At 43.9% G+C, this 18,339-nt stretch overlaps 1 protein-coding gene across 3 annotated transcripts in view; it reads left to right on the top strand.

The window, feature by feature from the left end:
- The first annotated feature begins 7,232 nt into the window (after positions 1-7,232).
- STK39 (serine/threonine kinase 39) overlaps positions 7,233-18,339 on the top strand; it is a 297,147-nt gene continuing 286,040 nt past the window's right edge. For 2 of the 3 annotated variants that reach the window (XM_032880373.1, XM_032880371.1), the window contains exon 1: positions 7,235-7,573. In XM_032880373.1, the coding sequence (XP_032736264.1) occupies positions 7,366-7,573 (208 nt within the window). In that variant the 5' untranslated portion in view covers positions 7,235-7,365. Of the gene's footprint in view, positions 7,574-18,339 lie in introns of all 3 variants that reach the window. The other variant, XM_032880372.1, reaches the window with a different exon arrangement.

The following is an 18,339-nucleotide window of genomic DNA, read 5'->3' as shown; positions in this document are numbered from 1 at the left end:
TCTGTTTTTTGTTGTTGGTGGTTGTTTTGTGTGTGTGTGTGTGTGTGTGTGTGTGTGTCTTGACACATGCTATGAAAAGCCACAAAGTGGTGCTCCACTGGTCTGATGTGGGCTAAAAATGTTTGGCCTGCCTGGTATTATTGTTCCATAATTTTGAAATATTTCAAATATACAGCACAATAAGGATACAAAGGTAATAAAGACTCACGGACCCGCCATCCAGTCTAACAAATCTTATCATTTTGTGTATTTATTACAGATTTTTATTAAAGCGATAAAACATTACAGATGCCATACAAGTCCTTTGTGTGCCTTTCCCCTGCCTATCCTCTCCACGTAATGACTACCCTGAATTTGGAGTTTATCATTCTGATCCATGTTTCACTAAGTGGGTACTTGGTCAAAGACTCTGCTTAGTGTTTTCTTGTTTTTACACATTATGTACATGGTACCAGAGTCTGTGCAGCATTGGATAAGATTGGGCCAATAGTTAAAAACTGAAAAATTTCACATGAAATCAGATCTGTTGGCTTCTTTTGAAACAACCGGAAGATCTGGCAATACTGGGCTAGCTTTCTGGCAGGACAGCGTGCTGTTCAGCGTGACATGGTCCCACGGCTCCCACTGTGTAGACATATGTGCTTGCACCTGGACTGTGTCTCCTTTGATGCAGGTCTAGCCCCTGACACTGAACTTCCTTCCACCTAATTCTTTTCTTTCTTCAAGGCCATTTCTGCCATCCTCTTCTAAACTGCTTGCTTTTAAAGGCATCGACCTCTCCCAAGTATCTCTACCTTCCTGTAACATCCGCCTCTCCTTCTGTGTTCTTTCATCTGAAATTCGTTGTTGTTTTCTTGCCATTTCCTGCTATTTCTCTTAGGATCCTTGGCTTTCACACTAGAAGGGTATAGTTTCTCTTTGTTGTTGTTGTGGCTTAGACTTTGCCAGTCAATAACAAAAGAAGTGATTTACTTGATTGTCAGACTGACCTATATCATATGACATCTCTGTGACCTCTAGCTGTTCACATGTTTTGGTAACTTTAGCGGTGGTTGGGGCCCTGAGAGATTGGACAATGGAGCAATAGGTTTTTATGGGATATACAGTTCTTAAGGGTGGAGGTAGTTTTGTCTTTTATTTTCCTACAGCATTTGGCAAAGTGCCATGCAAATTATAGTCCCTAAAAATGTATTTCCTGAATGAAAGAATATTAATACATTCAATTACAAGTGTTTTGTTACATACCCCTCCTTACAAGCCAGGGCAGCCCCTGATCCTTCTTTGTCTCAGAGTGCGTGTAACCCAAGATACTGCTCCTGATAAAGATCTGAGTTTGGTAGGAAGGCCAGAGAGTCAGAGATGGTTGGGTGTTTAGGGTTTTGTGGATAGTTCTGGTGAGAGGATTGTTTAATAGGAAGAGGGAGACATTGAGATATCTTTGGTATTTGAAAAAATCTGAAGGTGAGAGGCCTGAACCAAATATTTTCAGAAAGTGCTCTTTTGTGTAATGAATAGGATTCCTATTTGAGATTCTTCAATGGAGTCAGCACTAAAGAATCAAATTGCTTTTAATTACATTTTAATGTCATTCTGCCTGGGACAGGACTATCAGGTTTTAGACAGATTACATCATGAAAAAATATGTATGCTGCACAGATTTACCACAATGCCTTTGGATGTTTTAGAAAAGGGCAAACCTTGCTAAATATGGAGGTCTTCCCTATTGGTAGAGAGATTAGGGTTTCCAGTAAGACCTCTTTCTATCAGGACCAGAAACCTTTCAATCATGGTCAGAAACCTCTGAGATTAATGAAGAGACATTAACCGTCACCAGAGCAATTTTGTCTGTAATATAAAATGCAATAGAAAGCCAATTTCAAGAGCTGGTCGGGAAATAAATGAAAACACAGGTCTACAAGTCCTAAGTCATTTAAGTTTAATTCCTTAATCACATGTGATGAATTTAAGAAGCAGTGTCTTTGCAATAATTCAACTTAAAATAGATTTAAACCTCTTTTTCCATTTATGGCTGGGAAATAAGCACTAATGACACCTTAACACTAAATTGTGTTAAATCTAATAAAATAGAATCACACCAGTTCTGGACTTTAGATGATAGATAGTATAAGCTGTGCTGGTGGAAAGCACATGACATCTCTATCAGTATGCTAAGTAGGAAAGGTCTTCGAGGTTGGAAAGGTTCATATATTCTTGAATGCATTTTTCAGATGGACATTTGACATCTCAGCCAAGACTTCATTCATTCAGATATTTATTCTGCAGGTTTAAAAAATAATAATTTTAAAAGCAAGTTGTAAAGTCCACGTTTTGGTAGTGTGGTGGCTCCAAAGGAGTGGCTAGTTTCCATTAGTGCTCTTTGCTAAAGTCGGTCCAAATAAAATGCAGTTGGCTGAAGAACAAATCCCATAATCCTGCTCTATTATTTCCCCAGGGCTGCTGTAACAACGTACCACAAACCAAGTGGCTTAAAATAACAGAAATGTATTCACTCACAGCCTGAAGTCAAGGAGTCCAAAAATCAAGGTCTTGGCAGGGTTGTTTCCTACTGGAGGTTCTAAGGGAGAATCTGTTCCATGACCCTCTCTTAGCTTCTGGCTAATGTGGCACATCTTTGGCATTCTTTGGTTTATAGACCCATCACTAAGTCTCTGTCTCCCTGGTCTCATGACATGCTCTGTGTGTGTGTGTCTGTATCTTTGGGTCCAAATTTCCTCTTTCTTAGAAGGGTACCAACCTAATCCAGTATGACCTAATCGTTACTTGCTTACTTTTGTCAAGACCCTATTTGCAAATGAGGTCATATTCACAAGTATTGGGATCTAGGACTTCAGCATATCTTTTTAGGAGACACAATACAATTTATAATCCCTCCCTTCCCCTGAGATGAGCCCCCACCCCAAATCCCTCCCAGTCCAGAATTCCAGAGCCACTACTGTGTGCGGTGGGTCACTTGTGTTGCACATACCAGCTCATTTCATCCTTCTAGCTGCCCAGTCATCCTGGGGTGATTGTCCTTACTTTAAGAAAACAAGCTCAGAGAGTTTAAGCTGGCAGCTGGTAAGTGCAGAGCAAGTATTTCAATCCACCTATTACTGACTTAAACCGATCCCCCCTTTTTTACTATGTCTTGCCATCACCCTAACTCAAAAAACATTGGATCCTTGTCTTTGGAAGCAATCACTCAAATTAAAATCCAGCTCTTTCACAATTTTACCCTCAAACACAGTTAATAAAAGAGTAAGTATGAAAGAGTAGGAGACGGAAGATACGGTGATAGCTTTTCTTCCCACCCAAGAACATCTGGCCTTTTCCCACCATGCAATGGCAGTGACTTTGCAGTAGATTACAGGTTAGCCATGGGAGAAAGACCATCTGTCAATCAAGAGCCTCCCATTCCTACTGTAGGTGTATTTTTAAAACACTTTATAAATTGTACTTGTGTACATCTACTTTTTTTTTAATGCATTGAGGCAATTTGATTTTTAAAGGAATCTCATCTGTCATCAAGTTCTATCTCTCTGCTCCTTAAATAATTCTTCAATCTACCCCCTCATCATTGTCTTCAATATCATGAGTTTTTTTCACATGCACATTTCTCTAACTTGACTATGGCAGTGGCTTTCAAATAGGTCTCTCCGCCTCCGGTTTCCTCCCATATAATCCATCCTTGACATAGCTGACTCATTCTGATGTCTAAAAGCATGTTTATATGCATTTGAAAAGTGTTATATTCATTCAACAAATATTTACTGAGTATATTCCATGCTAGATTTTATTCCAGGCACTAGGAAACAGCAGTGAACCAGAGGAACAAACATTCTTGCCCTCAGGGAGCTTATGTTCTGTACAGCTTATGATTACCATCATTATGTCTCTTTCTTCTACGTATTTTGTTACAAATCTTGGCAGAAAAGGATAATGATGATGATGACATTGATAAGGGTTTTCACTGAGCATTTACTATGTGTCAGACATTATGCTGAGCTTCTTATAATACAAATTATGTTGTAACAACCCACAAGGAAGTCATTATGATACTGATTGTGTGAATGAGGAAATTGAGACATAATTTAATAAGTTCAAAGTCAGAGATGAAAAAATGGTGGGGACAAGATTTGATTCTGGCACTTACTTTCTTCAAAGCTGTGGCCACATCTTCCTTAGATGTTCAAGGGGCTGTAGAGGAGGAAAAAAACTTCCTCTCACTTCTCGGATTTAGTGACTGGAGGCCTGAAAATTGAACTGACAAAAGACAGAGTAGCAAAGGAAAAAACAGTTTGTTTGCAGATGTGCAATGATCATAAATGTAAGAGTACTCAGTGATGAATAACTCAAAAAGGTGGGTAAAATTGGGGGCTTATAGACCATTTTAACAAAGTGTGCTAAATTGTGGGGCAGTGGTTAGGCAAAGAAAATAGGGGTTTGGCTCCTAGCAGGGGTAAATCATGGGATGGTGACTGGGAAATATGTAAGGTAAACGAAGGATAGATACAGATTGTTCATGCGGATGCATTTCAGGGCCATTTCCTGATAAGAGTCATTCTCCTCTTTCTGGTATGGAAGAGGGGGCACCTTTACAAATGGAAATTTCCTTTATGAATGGAAATTCCATTTGCAAATGGGAAATTTATGCCCTGCTTTTAGGCAGATCAGGGAGAGCAGAGAGCTCTTCCTGGGTCTGTTGTTTCTTAATTGCCTTCAGCTCAGAATAGTTCTTATGCCAAAGTGGCATATTTTGGGGTCACAGATTCTGATCCCCTTCAGAATTTATGAATAACTAACTGAACACTATAGAAGCTCTTTGTAAAACAAATAGCCACCGCACTACTCTGTTTATAAGATGACAATTTTGTATAAATAGTTTGTCTAAGGCTGCAGTTTGCTCTGCAGAGGCAATGTCTGGAGATATTTTTGACAGTCAGGACTAAGAGTTGGGGTACTACTGACATCTAATGAGTAGTGGTCAGGATAATAGACCTCTACACCACAGAGAATTATCTGCCACAAAATATCGGAAGTGCTGAACTTGAGAAACCCTGACCTATAATGAGGCAGCTGTAAAAGCTTAACAAAATGTAGACTCTTATTTTTAACTCCGTTTTAAAGTCTCTGACTGAATGTATTCTTTATGTACTGAAGTAAAGCTTGTTTATATTTTAAAGGCTTCCTCCCCTGCCATCTTTCAGGTTAAATTTAGTAATGGGCTTTCAGGGAAAATTGCCCATCAGCTGAATACTTTTTAAATACACATATTTCTAAGTTTTAAGTACCACTTTACTCAATTGCTTATAAAACCATTGAAAGTCTAATGAATTCTTTTATAATTTTATAATTTAAAAATGGAATTCAGTTTCTGTTCTTTAAACATAAAAATGATTCCAAAGGCCACCAATAGTAAACATTCTTCTTTAAACTGACTTACTGGTAGTAGGGATGGGTGTGCACTGAGGCATCAAGCTTTTGCAAGTTGTCATTCTGGTAGCCATTTGGAGAGTGGTGGGCTGGGTACAGATATCTGGTATGTGACTATGGACAGTTGTTCTTTGTAGGAAACTAAGTGATCTGTGTTTGACTCGAATCTGTGCTATTGGTCCTGACAGCATCATGTTTTCCAATTAAGTTCCAAGAACTTTCCTGGCCTTCACGGTCTCACTTCATGATTTGAAATTCAAAATATAAATTCATATGACAAAATGGAGGTCATATTCAATATAATTATTTTTTTTCCTCTTAAAAACAGTCCTTAAAAGTTCTTTGGGGGTGGAGAACAGCCCTTGAAAAGGAGAAGTCCTCTATTCCCGATTACTTGCCTCTGAAAATATCAGAGGCCTAGAATTTATTTGTTCATGAAGTTGTCTGTTTCTTGACAGACATTAAAATCAATACGCAGTTTTTGGACGCCCATGCATAAAAGATGTACACTTTCTTAGTTCAGCATAAATTTCTGCTTATAGACCAGAGTACCATAGTTGCTTTACCCCATCTGTTATATGATGCTGTAAGATTAAGCACACACTCATTTTAGTTTACATCACAGTTTGATTAGACATAAAACATTTCTTCTAATACATTTCCGAGTTTCCTAATTGTCTTAAAAAAATTGAGATTTTTGGGTATGAGCTCGGAAGACAAAGTATAACAATCTTTTTTTTTTTTTTTTTTTTTTAATACTGCTCATTATTCTAACGCATTTATTCAATAGTGGCTGTCATGAAAACTACACAAGATAATTTTGGCAAAATGACCACTAGGACCATTGGTTTACTGCACTGTTTCTGCTTAAGACAAGAATGGTGTAATCTTGGTCATTACTACCAAGGGAACACAGGGAACATTCAGTGTGAAATATGACACCTATAATTAGGAAGACCTATGGTTATACCATAGCAGTTTTAAAGATGAGGTAATTTTGGGAGTGTTAAAAAAAAGGCAGCAATTAATCAAAAGTTTTCAGCAGTTTATTTACGAGGCAGTATGCTCTGCAAAAGAAATGCCTGTTGTCTGTTGTCATAAGGAGTTAATGTAGCCAGACTTTGACATAAAGTGTCCAAACACCTTCCATTTTTTAAATGCTAACTTTACTGGGCCTTGTATCACTTCCCTGGGATCCAGGCGCCTGGGAACAAATGAAGAAAAGTTTGTGAACAGCCAGGGACCTAAGGAATCATGTTTCACTCGGAAAAAAAGTAGAAGGGCTGAGATTAGATTAGACAAGGTGGGAAAGGGGTATTGGCAGGTAATGCGCAGGAAAGTTACAACTTGGGTTATTTTTTAACTGGCGTCCTACAAACGGCTCGCGTGTAGGTGTCTCTCTCGCTAACTTGTAAATGAACTTCAGGTTCTCCTTAGCTGGGGCGACTTCTGAATCGGAGAACCTGGCGGCGGTTCAACGACCCCGCCCTCGGGGTCCCCAGGGGGCATCTTCTGGAGAGCCTGACTGTCTGCGACGCGGGCCCCAAAAGCAAACACAAACCCGCTCTGCTCCCCTTGGGTGGAAACTTCCCCAGCCTCGAGCAGAGAGGGAGGGGGCGGCGGGGCGGCGGTTCCCCTAGCTAAGGCAGAGAACTGCGCGCACGAGGCTCGGGGCGCGCGGCGAGCGCGGCGGCCGCCGCCTCCTCCCCACCCCGCCTCTGCTGGCGCTGCCTCCTCCCTCCGCCCGGCTCGGCCTCCCTCGCTCCCTCCCCTCGTGGCTGGCTCCGGCGGCGGCGGCGGCGGCGGCGGCGGCGGCGGCGCGGCGGGGAGGGCGTGCGCCGGGCGAGAGGTGTCGGTGGTGAGGGAAGGGAAGTTTCAAGTGGAAGGTCGTCCGCCGGCCGGCGCGTCCTCCCGCTCTCCTCCGGCAGCATCATGGCGGAGCCGAGCGGCTCGCCCGTGCACGTTCAGCAGCCCCAGCAGACAGCCCCGGTGACAGCGGCGGTGGCCGCGGCCCCCGCGGCCGCGACAGCGGCGGCGGCCCCGGCAACGCCCGCGGCCCCGGCCCCGGCCCCGGCCCCGGCGGCGCAGGCCGTTGGCTGGCCCATCTGCAGGGACGCGTACGAACTGCAGGAGGTTATCGGTCAGTGCGGCGGGCGCGGCGGGGCCGGCCCAGGCCGGGCGCCGAGGCCGGGAGGGAGGCGCGGCCGGGGGCGGGAGGGGGCGCGGGATGCTGGGCTCGCCTGCATGCACGCCCGGGAGGCAGAGCGGCCGGCTTCGGGGCCTACCGGCTTCAACAGTTCTTTTTTTTTTTTTTTTTTAATTTATTTGTTCGTTCTCTGAGCGCTGGTGCTGCAGGAGGCGGCGCGGCGGATGTGACTCGCACTGCAGACGAGCCGCATGCTGCAAACTTTTATCTCCCGGATCGCCGGGGCGGCGGAGCCGGGGACCCGGCAACGCCGCCGCATAGCCCTCCACCCGCACGTTGGGACCGCAGCCCGTGGCCGGTGGCCACGCGGACAGGCAGCTGCGGGTGCGGTGGGGTGGGGTGGGGTGGGGTTGCGGGGGCGCCGCCCTGGGCTTCCAGCGCCCCCGCGCTGCGCCCGGGGGGCCTCGTCCTGGGGGACTCAGCGGGCGCAGCCGCGCTTCTGCTCGCCAAGCTCTGCGCCTCCGCCTCCTGTCAGCAGGCTCTCGCCGTGGGTAACGGGGCCACGTAGGAATCGCGGAGGCCCAGGTTCTTTCCCGATGCCGGGGAGGATGCTGGTCTCCCTTCCTGACAGCCGCTGCTCCACGCCCGTCTTGCAGCCCTGCAAGCCCCGGTACCCGCCTCTCGGTGCCCTGGCGCGCCGCCTGCCGCCCAGCCCGGCCTCCCGGGGAAAGGCAGGCACCCTGGCCTCCTCCCCTGCACCGGTGCTTTCCTCCGGTTCAGGGCCGAGCTGCAAGAGCGAAACCCGAGACTTTCCGTGATGTGCTTCCTGCCATTCGGTGCCATCTAGTCGGCTCACAAATATCACCTTATCGTACATTTTTAAAAACCTGGCAAAGTCAACGGCAAGAAGCCGGCATTACTTTTCGTTGGGCCAAACACGTGAAAGGCCCGGAGATTTGTGTTGAACCTTCACTTCGAACCTTTCCTAGTGGGTCGTCCTTTGTCAGAGTCTTGTTAAACCTAGTTAGGGAAGCCTCCAGGCGAAGTGCACCTTCCAGCCTGACTGGGGCTGCGGTGGGACTCAGCTTTCCCATAGCTGGGTATTCAAGTACCGTGATGGAAAAGGAATTTAGGATATTTATGTTAAATATGTTTTTTTGCTTTTCTTTTAAAAAAATCCTCCAGACCCCCTTAAAAAGGTAAAAAACAGGAGAATTTCATTAGGCGTTTAAATGAGCCTTTATCACCTGCTTCTGTGTAAATGAAACAGCATAGACTGAAATACACATATATTTCATATATATGAGAAAACGATGGGCAGAACAGTCACCTAGAATATGAAAACTTCAAATAATCTAAAATAGATATCTCTCCATAAAACTCTTTGAAAACCCAGACTTTTCACAACTTTGGGCCAGGGATTCTCTAAGGGATGTGTCTTTGTGTCAATGCCTGGATTAAATCACTTTCTGGGCTTCTCAAAGCCTATCCAGTGAAAACTGCTTTAACCTGGCATATAAGCCCCTTCAGTTGGTGGGTTTTTTGTTTTGTTTTGTTTTTTGGGTTTTGCCCCTTTCCAGAGTTTGCTTGTTTGATTGTACCCTGAATATTCTGCTGTCCTATGACACATCTGGTCTCCCATTCCTTGTTGTTTTGGGCACAGGCTGTTCTTATCCAAGTGCCCATGTTTGTAGGCAATCTCACTCACCACCCAAGGCCAGAGGAAATTTTCCTTGAGAAGGCTTTTGCTTTTTCTGAGGCAAAGTACATTGGCTTCCTCTGCATCTCTTTTTACATACTTTATAGCATATGATCCCCTATTTTTTATTTGTGCCACAAAATCCATGGCCCTACTATGTCCCAAGCATTGTGCTAGGTGTTAGCCGTATACAAGTTCATAAAAATGGTTCCTGCCCTCAAGGACTCCACGACTTTTTGTAATCGGTTCTCTAAGACGTGATGAGTGAGCACAAAGGAGGAGGGGGCCTGGGGATCATGGGAACCAGAATTTAGTTATAATCAGTTTATATGCTTATTTTGTCATTTATCAGGGTTATGATGCAAGCTTTGCCTTTTGAAAGCATAGTATTTTGAGTTGACTGGTTTTGAGCTAATGAATAAAATTCTTTTAAGTGATGGGATTAATTGCAGGGTTTGTTTCTGCTTGCAATAACGGCACTGTTAATTATGGTTGGTCAGTTTACCTAAGGAATTTGAGAACAGAAACACCTGCTTATTACTTCTACCCCTATTTTTGCACATTCACACCGTGGGAAGGGCTTTTATACATTTTAAATTTATCTGGTATTTTTCCAACGAAACAATGGTCTGTGCGGAGGCCATATTATTGACAAATCAGATTGCTGGAATAGGGTTTTGCAAGGGCTTAATGTTTAAAGGGAATTATAAACCCATTTCCATTTAGCGTTTAATGCTAGTTGAGCGATTACAGGTGAACTTGTGGTGAAGCACTTTAGCTTAAACGTTACATGCAGAAGTTAGTAGTTCAGACACTGAACTAGTTTTGACATGAATGCGGGTGGAGAGCTTCTGCCTTCCCTTTCCCCATGGCAGGTGTCATATGATAGGGCTCCGGCAGTGTGAACTGCGACCAGCAGGAGGCTCGGATGTGTCTCAGCAGAAGACGGAGGGAGGCACCGCGTTTTTAACTTTACAGCGTGGCACAGAGCACTTTTTCTTCCTTTCCTCCTGGGCAGAGATTGGGGCCTCAGGATTATAAGAGAATTGGTTTACTAAAGTTCAAAGAAAGCAGGTTCAGTTGTTTGACTTCTGTTTTAGAAAAGTAAACACAGGATTTTGCAAGTCTAAAAATAAAGTTTTCCCTTTTGTTGTATTGCTGTTCTTGTGTCCTAAAAGATCAGTGGAGAATTTGTAATGCTCTTAGGGTTAATCTGGTTCAGAAGTTTATGCATGACCTGGAAATGATGTAAAGTCTATTGGAGGGAGCTTTATACTTTGAGAGGGGTTGAAAGTGTTGTGAAGTTATTATCATTTTTTAAGATTTTATTTATATATTTGACAGAGATCACAGGTAGGCAGCGAGGCAGGCGGGGGCGGGGGGGGGGGAAGCAGGCTCCCCGCTGAGCAGAGAACCCGTTGCGGGGCTCGATCCCAGGACCCCGGGATCACAACCTGAGCTGAAGGCAGAGGCTTTAACCCACTGAGCCACCCAGGCACCCTGTGTTGTGAAATTATTAAACTCCTTTTAGCCATCTATATTCTTGTCTTAGTAGACTTCAGATAGTTCTGTCTCCTAAACAAGTAGCTGTTCTTAGGAGGTTTTATACTCTATACTCTTCAGCCCCGTGAAGCTTTGTTCCTCATCTCTCCCCTCCATCCCACACTCCAATTCCTTTTTTAGAAGTGTAAGGGGTACCCAAAGATAGGCCATTTGAAAAATTAGTTTGTTAGTAATATTGATAGTGTTACCTTCGTTGTTGAACAGATTGAACAGCGAGTCACATAAATGCTGTCTTTGGCATCTGTAGTAGGATTGAACCACCTCAAGGAACTTTTCTGTCACAGCGCCAAAGTCACTGCCATACGGGTTTCCCTTACCTGAGTCCCATCATTGCAGCAGAGGCTGTGATCTTTGTTGGTTTTCCTCAGAGAAACCCTAAATAGACTTGTACCTCAGAGGATATTTGCTTTTCTTAGGTTTTTTGCAAGATAAGCCTTTCTTTAGTTTTGTACTCGATTTCTCTGTGCTGATTCATTTTGTCCTGAGTGGTCATTTACAATGATCTAAAAGTAATAAGTTTAGGGGTGCCTGGCTGGCTTTGCTGGTGGAGTGTGTGACTTTTGCTCTTTGGGCTGTGAATTCAAGCCCCACATTGGGTGTAGAGGTAACTGAAAAATAAAATCTTTTAAAGAAGTAATACATTTGAATTATGGTCCTTGTCAACACAAGAATTTGGTTCCTAGCATACTAGTCATAGTTTGACTAAGAGCTCCTTTGGACACTTTATTTCTCTCCTGTGATGCCTTTTTTTTTTTTTTAAAACCATTCATATGCTTTCTCCCCAAACCCAGATAATAGCACATATGGCCAGGTTTTCAAGGAGCAACAGCTTTTCCTAAAATGAGACTGTAAGCAGCCTAGAGCACTACCGTTTTGCTCTGTACTCTGAGTTTGTGCAGAGTTCTATGGTTTAGGGATTAAACTGGTTTTATGGATGTTCTAGAAGGATCTGGAGGACATTGGGAGCTACACTGGTTCACAGTTGTTTTTGTAGGATCTCAGAAGGCCAGGGCACTGAGTGTGTATCTCCCAGACCTTTAAATTGGTCAGCTTTGTTATTGCTTTTGGTTTACTAGTTTGGGCCTTTTTTTTTTTTTTTTTTAAGAAGGTTTTATTGATTTATTTGAGAGAGAGACAGAGCGTGAGTGAGTCTGGGTGGGTGGGAACAGAGGGAGAGGGACAAATAGACTCTGCGCTGATTGTGGAACCTGGTGCGGCGCTCAGTCCCACGATCCTGAGATCATGACCTGAGCTGAAGTCAAGAGTCAGAGGCTCAATCAACTGAGCCATCCAGGTGCCCTTGGCTTTTCTTTTCTTTTCTTTTTTTTTAAAGTTAAAGAGGTGTCAGATGTATGGTGTAAGAGGGCTTTGGCTTTCATATCCTTTCACTTTTTTTTTTTTGTAATAAAGAGAAAAATGTATGTAGGAATATTCTTTTTGTACTTTTTTATTAGTGTGGTAAATTATACATATATCTATCACATGAGATTTATGATTTTAACTGTTTTTTAAGTGTATAATTGGTAGTAACATTTATAATAGAAATTTTTTTTATTTATTTAATAGAATTTCCCTGTGGAGCCATCCATACCTCAAGTTTATATTTATTATTTGGATTTTGTCGTCTTAATTTTGGTCATTTGTGTTCTTTCATGAAATTTTTGCCTTTAAGTTATCAAATTTATTGGTTTGCCTTTCTTCATTGTAACCTCCCACTTAAGTAACAGCTTTAATGTGGTATATTTCACATACCATACAGTTCATCCCTGTATAGTGTACAGTTCAGCGTGGGCTTTTGTTTTTTTACTATATCTGCAGAGGTCAACAAGAATAGTAATTCGTTTTAGAGCACAGAGATGCTCTTTTAAATGTACTGTTCAAAGTGCCATGTGGGAAAATGTCTCTAGGTGCAAAGAAACTTTTGGTAGTACTATTACAATGCTGTATTTATGCTTTTGATTTGTGAGTAATAATGTTATTTCTCCCTGTCTCTGACAGTCTGTCATGCACTACATTTTTTTTTTATTAACATGTGATATATTATTTGCCCCACGGATACAGGTCTGTGAATCATCAGGCTTACACTCTTCACAGCTCTCACCATAGCACATACCCTCCCCAATGTCCATAACCCAACCACCCTCTCCCTACCCCCCACCCCCTTAGCAACCCTCAGTTTGTTTCCTGAGATTGAGTCTCTTGTGGTTTGTCTCCCTCCCCGTCCCATCTTGTTTCATTCCCCCCCATCCCCCACGACCCCCCCCACCGCCACCCTGCCTCTCAAACTCCTCATATCAGAGAGATCATATGATAATTGTTTTTCTCTGATTGACTTACGATGCTCAGCATGATACCTCTAGTTCCATCCCATTGTTGCAAATGGCAAGATCTCGGGTTTTTTTGATGCATGCATTACATTTTTGATGATGTCTGAGAATGAGTGGGCTCTGGAGTCAGATGGCCGGGGCTATTTCATATCCTGGCAATAGCAGTCCCTGGCCTCGTGACCTTGAGCAAATTAATTAGATGTGTCTGCACTCAGTTTCCTCATTGGTAACATGGAGATGATCAAGATAAGGTTGTGAGGATTGAGAGAGTGTAAAGCCCTTAGAAGGGTGCCTGCACAGGGCACGCTCTCAGTCTTCTTAGCCATGACCACAAAAAACCACGGCTTGCTAATCAGATTCAGGTTATCAAGAGGGACACAGCCCTGTCTCTGGCAAGATACTGGAGTGCCTTGAAGGGTGTCTCCGCTTGGTTTCTAGCAGGGAGGGAGCCGGTGAGAGTCTGCCAGCTAGTATCCTCCTTCTGGGGTGCCCTGGCTAGAAGGTAGCTTGCTGGATAGCCCCCCTGCCCCTCCGCCCTTGCATCTTCCCTCCTCTGCAGGGGGAAGTGGAGAGACGAGAGACCTGTGGAGCTCCTGGCGATTTGGAGAGCTCAGGTGTTTAGGTGCCAAATGGCCCTCTGACAAGTGGTGAGAGCATCCTGCGGGAAGGCTACTGGGAGGAACAGCCCATTATGACAGGGCTCTAAGAACAACCTGCTAAGACTGCACTTTTCTTCCACCTCCCGAGTTCGTTCGCCCCGTGGAGGCTGCCATGCTGGCAGGAAATGCTGCTGACTAAAAGAAACATCACTGTGTCCCAGAGTGTGAGAGGACAGGAGCGTTTGTTTTCAGATAGAGCCATCACTACTGCTCCCAGACCTCCTTCCTTCCCTCTCTGCTTCTCCCCCGGCTTAAAAAATACTCTCAGGTCTTTCTTATCTTCAACAACAAGAGAGAACAAAACAAAACACTCACTACTCCTTCCTCCCCTAGCCACCACCTTATCTCCTTCCTTCCTTTCACAGCTAAGCCGTTTGAAAGAACCTCTCATTCACTTCTCAGCCTGTAGCAGTCTGGCTTGCGCCCTCTCGCTGAGAAACCAGTTGTTGGTCTCCGATTGCTGTGACCCTTACGTGGCTGCAGCCCAGGGACACTGCAGTCCTCTCTTTTCCTCTCTGCAGGCAGTGGCACCATCTGCCCTCCTCCTTCTCCCTTCCTGGCGGCCCCTGCTCCAGGATCCCCTTCCCAATATGCCTACGGCTGCACCTGTCACCTGAAGGGTGGACGTGCTCCGGCTTCTTTGGACCAGCCTCCGCCCTTTCTAGGTCTTTCCGTAGATGTTCCACAGAACTTCCTCCTCAAGATGAAACTCATGATCTTGCCGCCTTCACTTCCATCCTGATGAGCTTCGTCAACATTCTTCCTAAAACGCTCAAGTGTGGGGCGCCTGGGTGGCTCAGTGAGTTAAAGCCTCTGCTTTCGGCTCAGGTCATGATCTCAGGGTCCTGGGATTGAGCCCCGCATCGGGCTCTCTGCTCCGCGGGGAGCCTGCTTCCTCCTCTCTCTGCCTGCCTCTCTACCTACTTGTGATCTTTGTCTGTCGAATGAATAAATAAAATCTTAAAAAAACAAAAAACAAAAAACGCTCAAGGGCGAAACAGAAAAACGCTAGGGATCCCCCACTTCCCTGTCTTCTTCCACCTCCCACATTGAATTGGTCATGAGTCCTCGATTTCCTGCGCACTTGCTATCTTCTTTGCACTTTCACTCCTCCTCTTGGCCATCTCCTGTTTGGTGTGGGCCCTGATCGGTTCTAATTTGGGCAATTGTAATAAGTTCCTGGGAAGGTTCCTTCCTCATCTCCCTCTTGTTTCCAGCTACAGTACACATCGTCAGCACAATGAGAGAGCTGTACTAACGTTTTTATCAGTTACCCCAGACTTACACACTTTTTGTGGCTTTTCTGTCATCCTTAAGGATAACTCTAAGCATGGTGTTGAAGGCCTTTTGGAAATTGTCTCTTGCCTCTCTTTCCAGACAGACATCCGTGGTGATTCTCAGGCTCCCAGCCGATGGGAACCTGTCGTGGTTGTGGAAATAGTTCGTTCATGCTATCCTTCCCTTGTGAGGCAGGTTTTTTTTTTCTGCTTGGAACACCGTTTCACACCCTTCCCTACCGTCTTCGTTTATTTAACAGAGAACACTGTTTCTCCTTTTAAGTTTTACCTTCATTGAAGTGTAACGTGCATGTGGTAAAGTATTCAGATCATAAACATATAGCTTGATGCACGTTCATAAACTGAACACACCCAGATCGGGCCTCCCTGTTAAGACCTGGAATAAATGATTTCTCTTCACAGCAACAGTCTCTGCTCCTGAGCCTCCTTTCCCTCTACCCCTTGCTCTGTTGGGTATTTCATCGTCTAGCAGTCCTCGCACCGTGTCAGATGGTTTGCTTCCTTGCCCATCCCGGTGCTAGATGTTAACTCCTTGAGGACAGTGTCTCTGGCCTCTATACCCCACATCTTGTATTAAGTATTTGATAAATGTTTTCTGGGTTAAAGTCTGAACTCTGGGGACAGACATTCTTTCCCTTCTTGTGCAAGGAGAACATTGCCTGAGTTCTAAAAATTTGCCTCCCTGGATGCTGAAGAGTCAGTCTTGCCGATGGTTGATGATGATGCTTATTTAGTTGTGTCTGGGCCAATCAGCTTAAAGGGCTCTGTAGAAATTAGTGCATTAATCCTCCCAGATAAAGAGTAAGCACTTGAGTGTTTGCACTTGCCTGTAGTGTGCAGGGAGGCAGCGGGCAGAGGCCTGGCTCTCCTGGGGTCATGGGGACTGCGAGGTGGTCTCTTTGGATGAAGGACCAGAGCTCCCTGTCGCAGCTGCGGCATCGTTTTACTGAGACACTCTAGAGCAGGACAGGGAGGACCTGGCACTGGTCTCTTCTTCTCTAGAGCTTTCCTTTCTTGGGCATACCCATGACCTCTCTCTTCCTGTTTATGTATTTATATATAACCCAACCTTGAAGTTCTGTGGGGCCTCTTGCTGGGTAGAAATCAGGACTGTTGGGAAAAGATCAAGGATATACGTGAAACACAGGAACTGAATATCAGGACAGGTGGCTTTCAAAGGTTGTTATGATGGCAGGGATTGAATTTTTATAAAAAAAAATCGGGGACCAAAGGTAATAGGATTGGTGTGGATAGGATAGGATACAGCTAAGACCCTAGACCATCCGTCTTTTTAAGTCAAAACCAATCTATTAGGTGTTACAATTCCTCCTACAGTGTAGTCACTGGGAAAAAAAATTTTTTTTTTCCTGTTTAAATAGAATTCTTGTAATGCTATGAAGTTTTGCATTTTTCTCCAGGATAGGTTTTTTAAATTATTCCAAAATAATTCCAAGATGGAGTGATTCAAGTGTTTCAGGTATTTCTTTTTACAAATCTGCCATTCATTGGTCAAGTTTTTAATACTAGAGAAGAATTCATTATGTTAATTAAAGAGGCATTTTAGGCTTGATTTAACTGGGAAGCAGAGGAGAAATAACAGTCTTAAGAGAATGGGTTGGCAGTGTTTTAGTTCTAGAATTGATTTAGATACACCCTTTGGAACTGGTGTGAGTAAATGCTGATGTAGTTCCCGGTTCTTTCCACCTGCCAGTTGTTTGAGAATAAGCTGTGGTTTAGTTTTAAGAAGCTTCCTGGACATCAAGGAATTAGATGAATTGACCTTTAAAACTGATTGTATATTTAAATATATAGGAAGACATCATTTTATGACAGACTTTTATTTTTGAATTTCTTTCTTTCTTTCTTTCTTTCCTTCCTTCCTTCCTTCCTTCCTTGCTTGACAGAGATCACAATTAGGCAGAGAGGCAGGCAGAGAGAGAGGAAGGGAAGTAGGCTCCCCACTGAGCAGAGAGCCCAATGCGGGGCTCAATCCCAGGACCCTGGGATCACAACCTGAGCCGAAGGCAGAGGCCTCAACCCACTGAGCCACCCAGGGGCCCCTCGAACTTCTTTCAGTAAATGACATTTAGTATAATTCCCAAAGGCCAAGTGGTGGGGGTACTCATTTGGTTCTTCCAGTAGGCGAATGTATATGTTTTGGTGATGTTTTTGGGGTTTAGGTCACTAGAGCTATTTACTGGAAGAACTAGTATGGGAGTGAAGATGGATGACTTTCTGTCATATGAATGATAGATCTTCATTTGGGGGCTATTTTTTTAAAGTTTAATTTTACTGATTTTTTTTTTTAAAGTAAACTCTACCCCCACCATGGGCCTTGAGCTCAGGACCCTGCGATCAAGAGTCACGTGCTCTGCCAATTGAGCCAGCCAGGCGCCTTCATTTGGGGAGTCTTTTGAAGCCAGTGACCTGTGGAAGTTCTGAGACTTCTCATAATCACTCTATTGATGCCTCCTTCCTTCCTTCCTTCCTTCCTTCCTTCCTTCCTTCCTTCCTAATTGGCAATGACACCACATACTTTGGTTAATTATGGGGTGATCAAGAAAGCAGGGAGAGAGAGTGCTTAGGGGAAGGAATTTGGGTCTTATAAGTTGATTCCTAAGTGAGGAATGACATTAAGAATACAGAATTGGGAAATTTAATTTTGGAACAGACAGAACACAAAATCCATTCCTGCTCCTTTGTTTTACAGATCAAGACTCCAGTGGCTTAAGTTCATCAACTTTATTTATTTATTTTTTTAAGGTGTTGGTCCAAAAGTCCTTAGGCTCTCAGACTTGTGATTCCTGCCTAGTTTAGTATTTTTTTTCTGCTTACATCACTTTGGTTCCTCATTAGTGAGAAGGAAGAAGTTAGAAAAATGATTGGCTGAATGAATTTTACAACAACCACTTTCACACAGTAACTATCTATCTGAGAACATATTACCATGTAACTGTCACAGTAAAAATCTTGTTTATTTCTTTAGAGGCGTTAAAATGATCTTTATATATATTTCTTTCTTCATCAGGGTGTTTTATCTAACATGTAAGTGTGGTGGTGTGTGGACATAAAGTCATTTCATTTTTCCCATGGTCCTGCACCTGCTCTGTTAACATAGACCAGGCTATAACCTTAACAGTGAGGTGGAGTAGGGGGCGTGTATGGGTATGTTGGAAAGTAAAAGGCTGAGGACCAGCACCGTGATGGGTGAAGG

Source organism: Lontra canadensis, unplaced genomic scaffold (assembly GCF_010015895.1).
Source record: "Lontra canadensis isolate GAN:19392208 unplaced genomic scaffold, GSC_riverotter_1.0 scaffold69, whole genome shotgun sequence".
Taxonomy (NCBI): domain Eukaryota; kingdom Metazoa; phylum Chordata; class Mammalia; order Carnivora; family Mustelidae; genus Lontra; species Lontra canadensis.
Note: the sequence above shows the minus strand (reverse complement) of the source record. Positions and strands in the feature narration are given on the sequence as shown.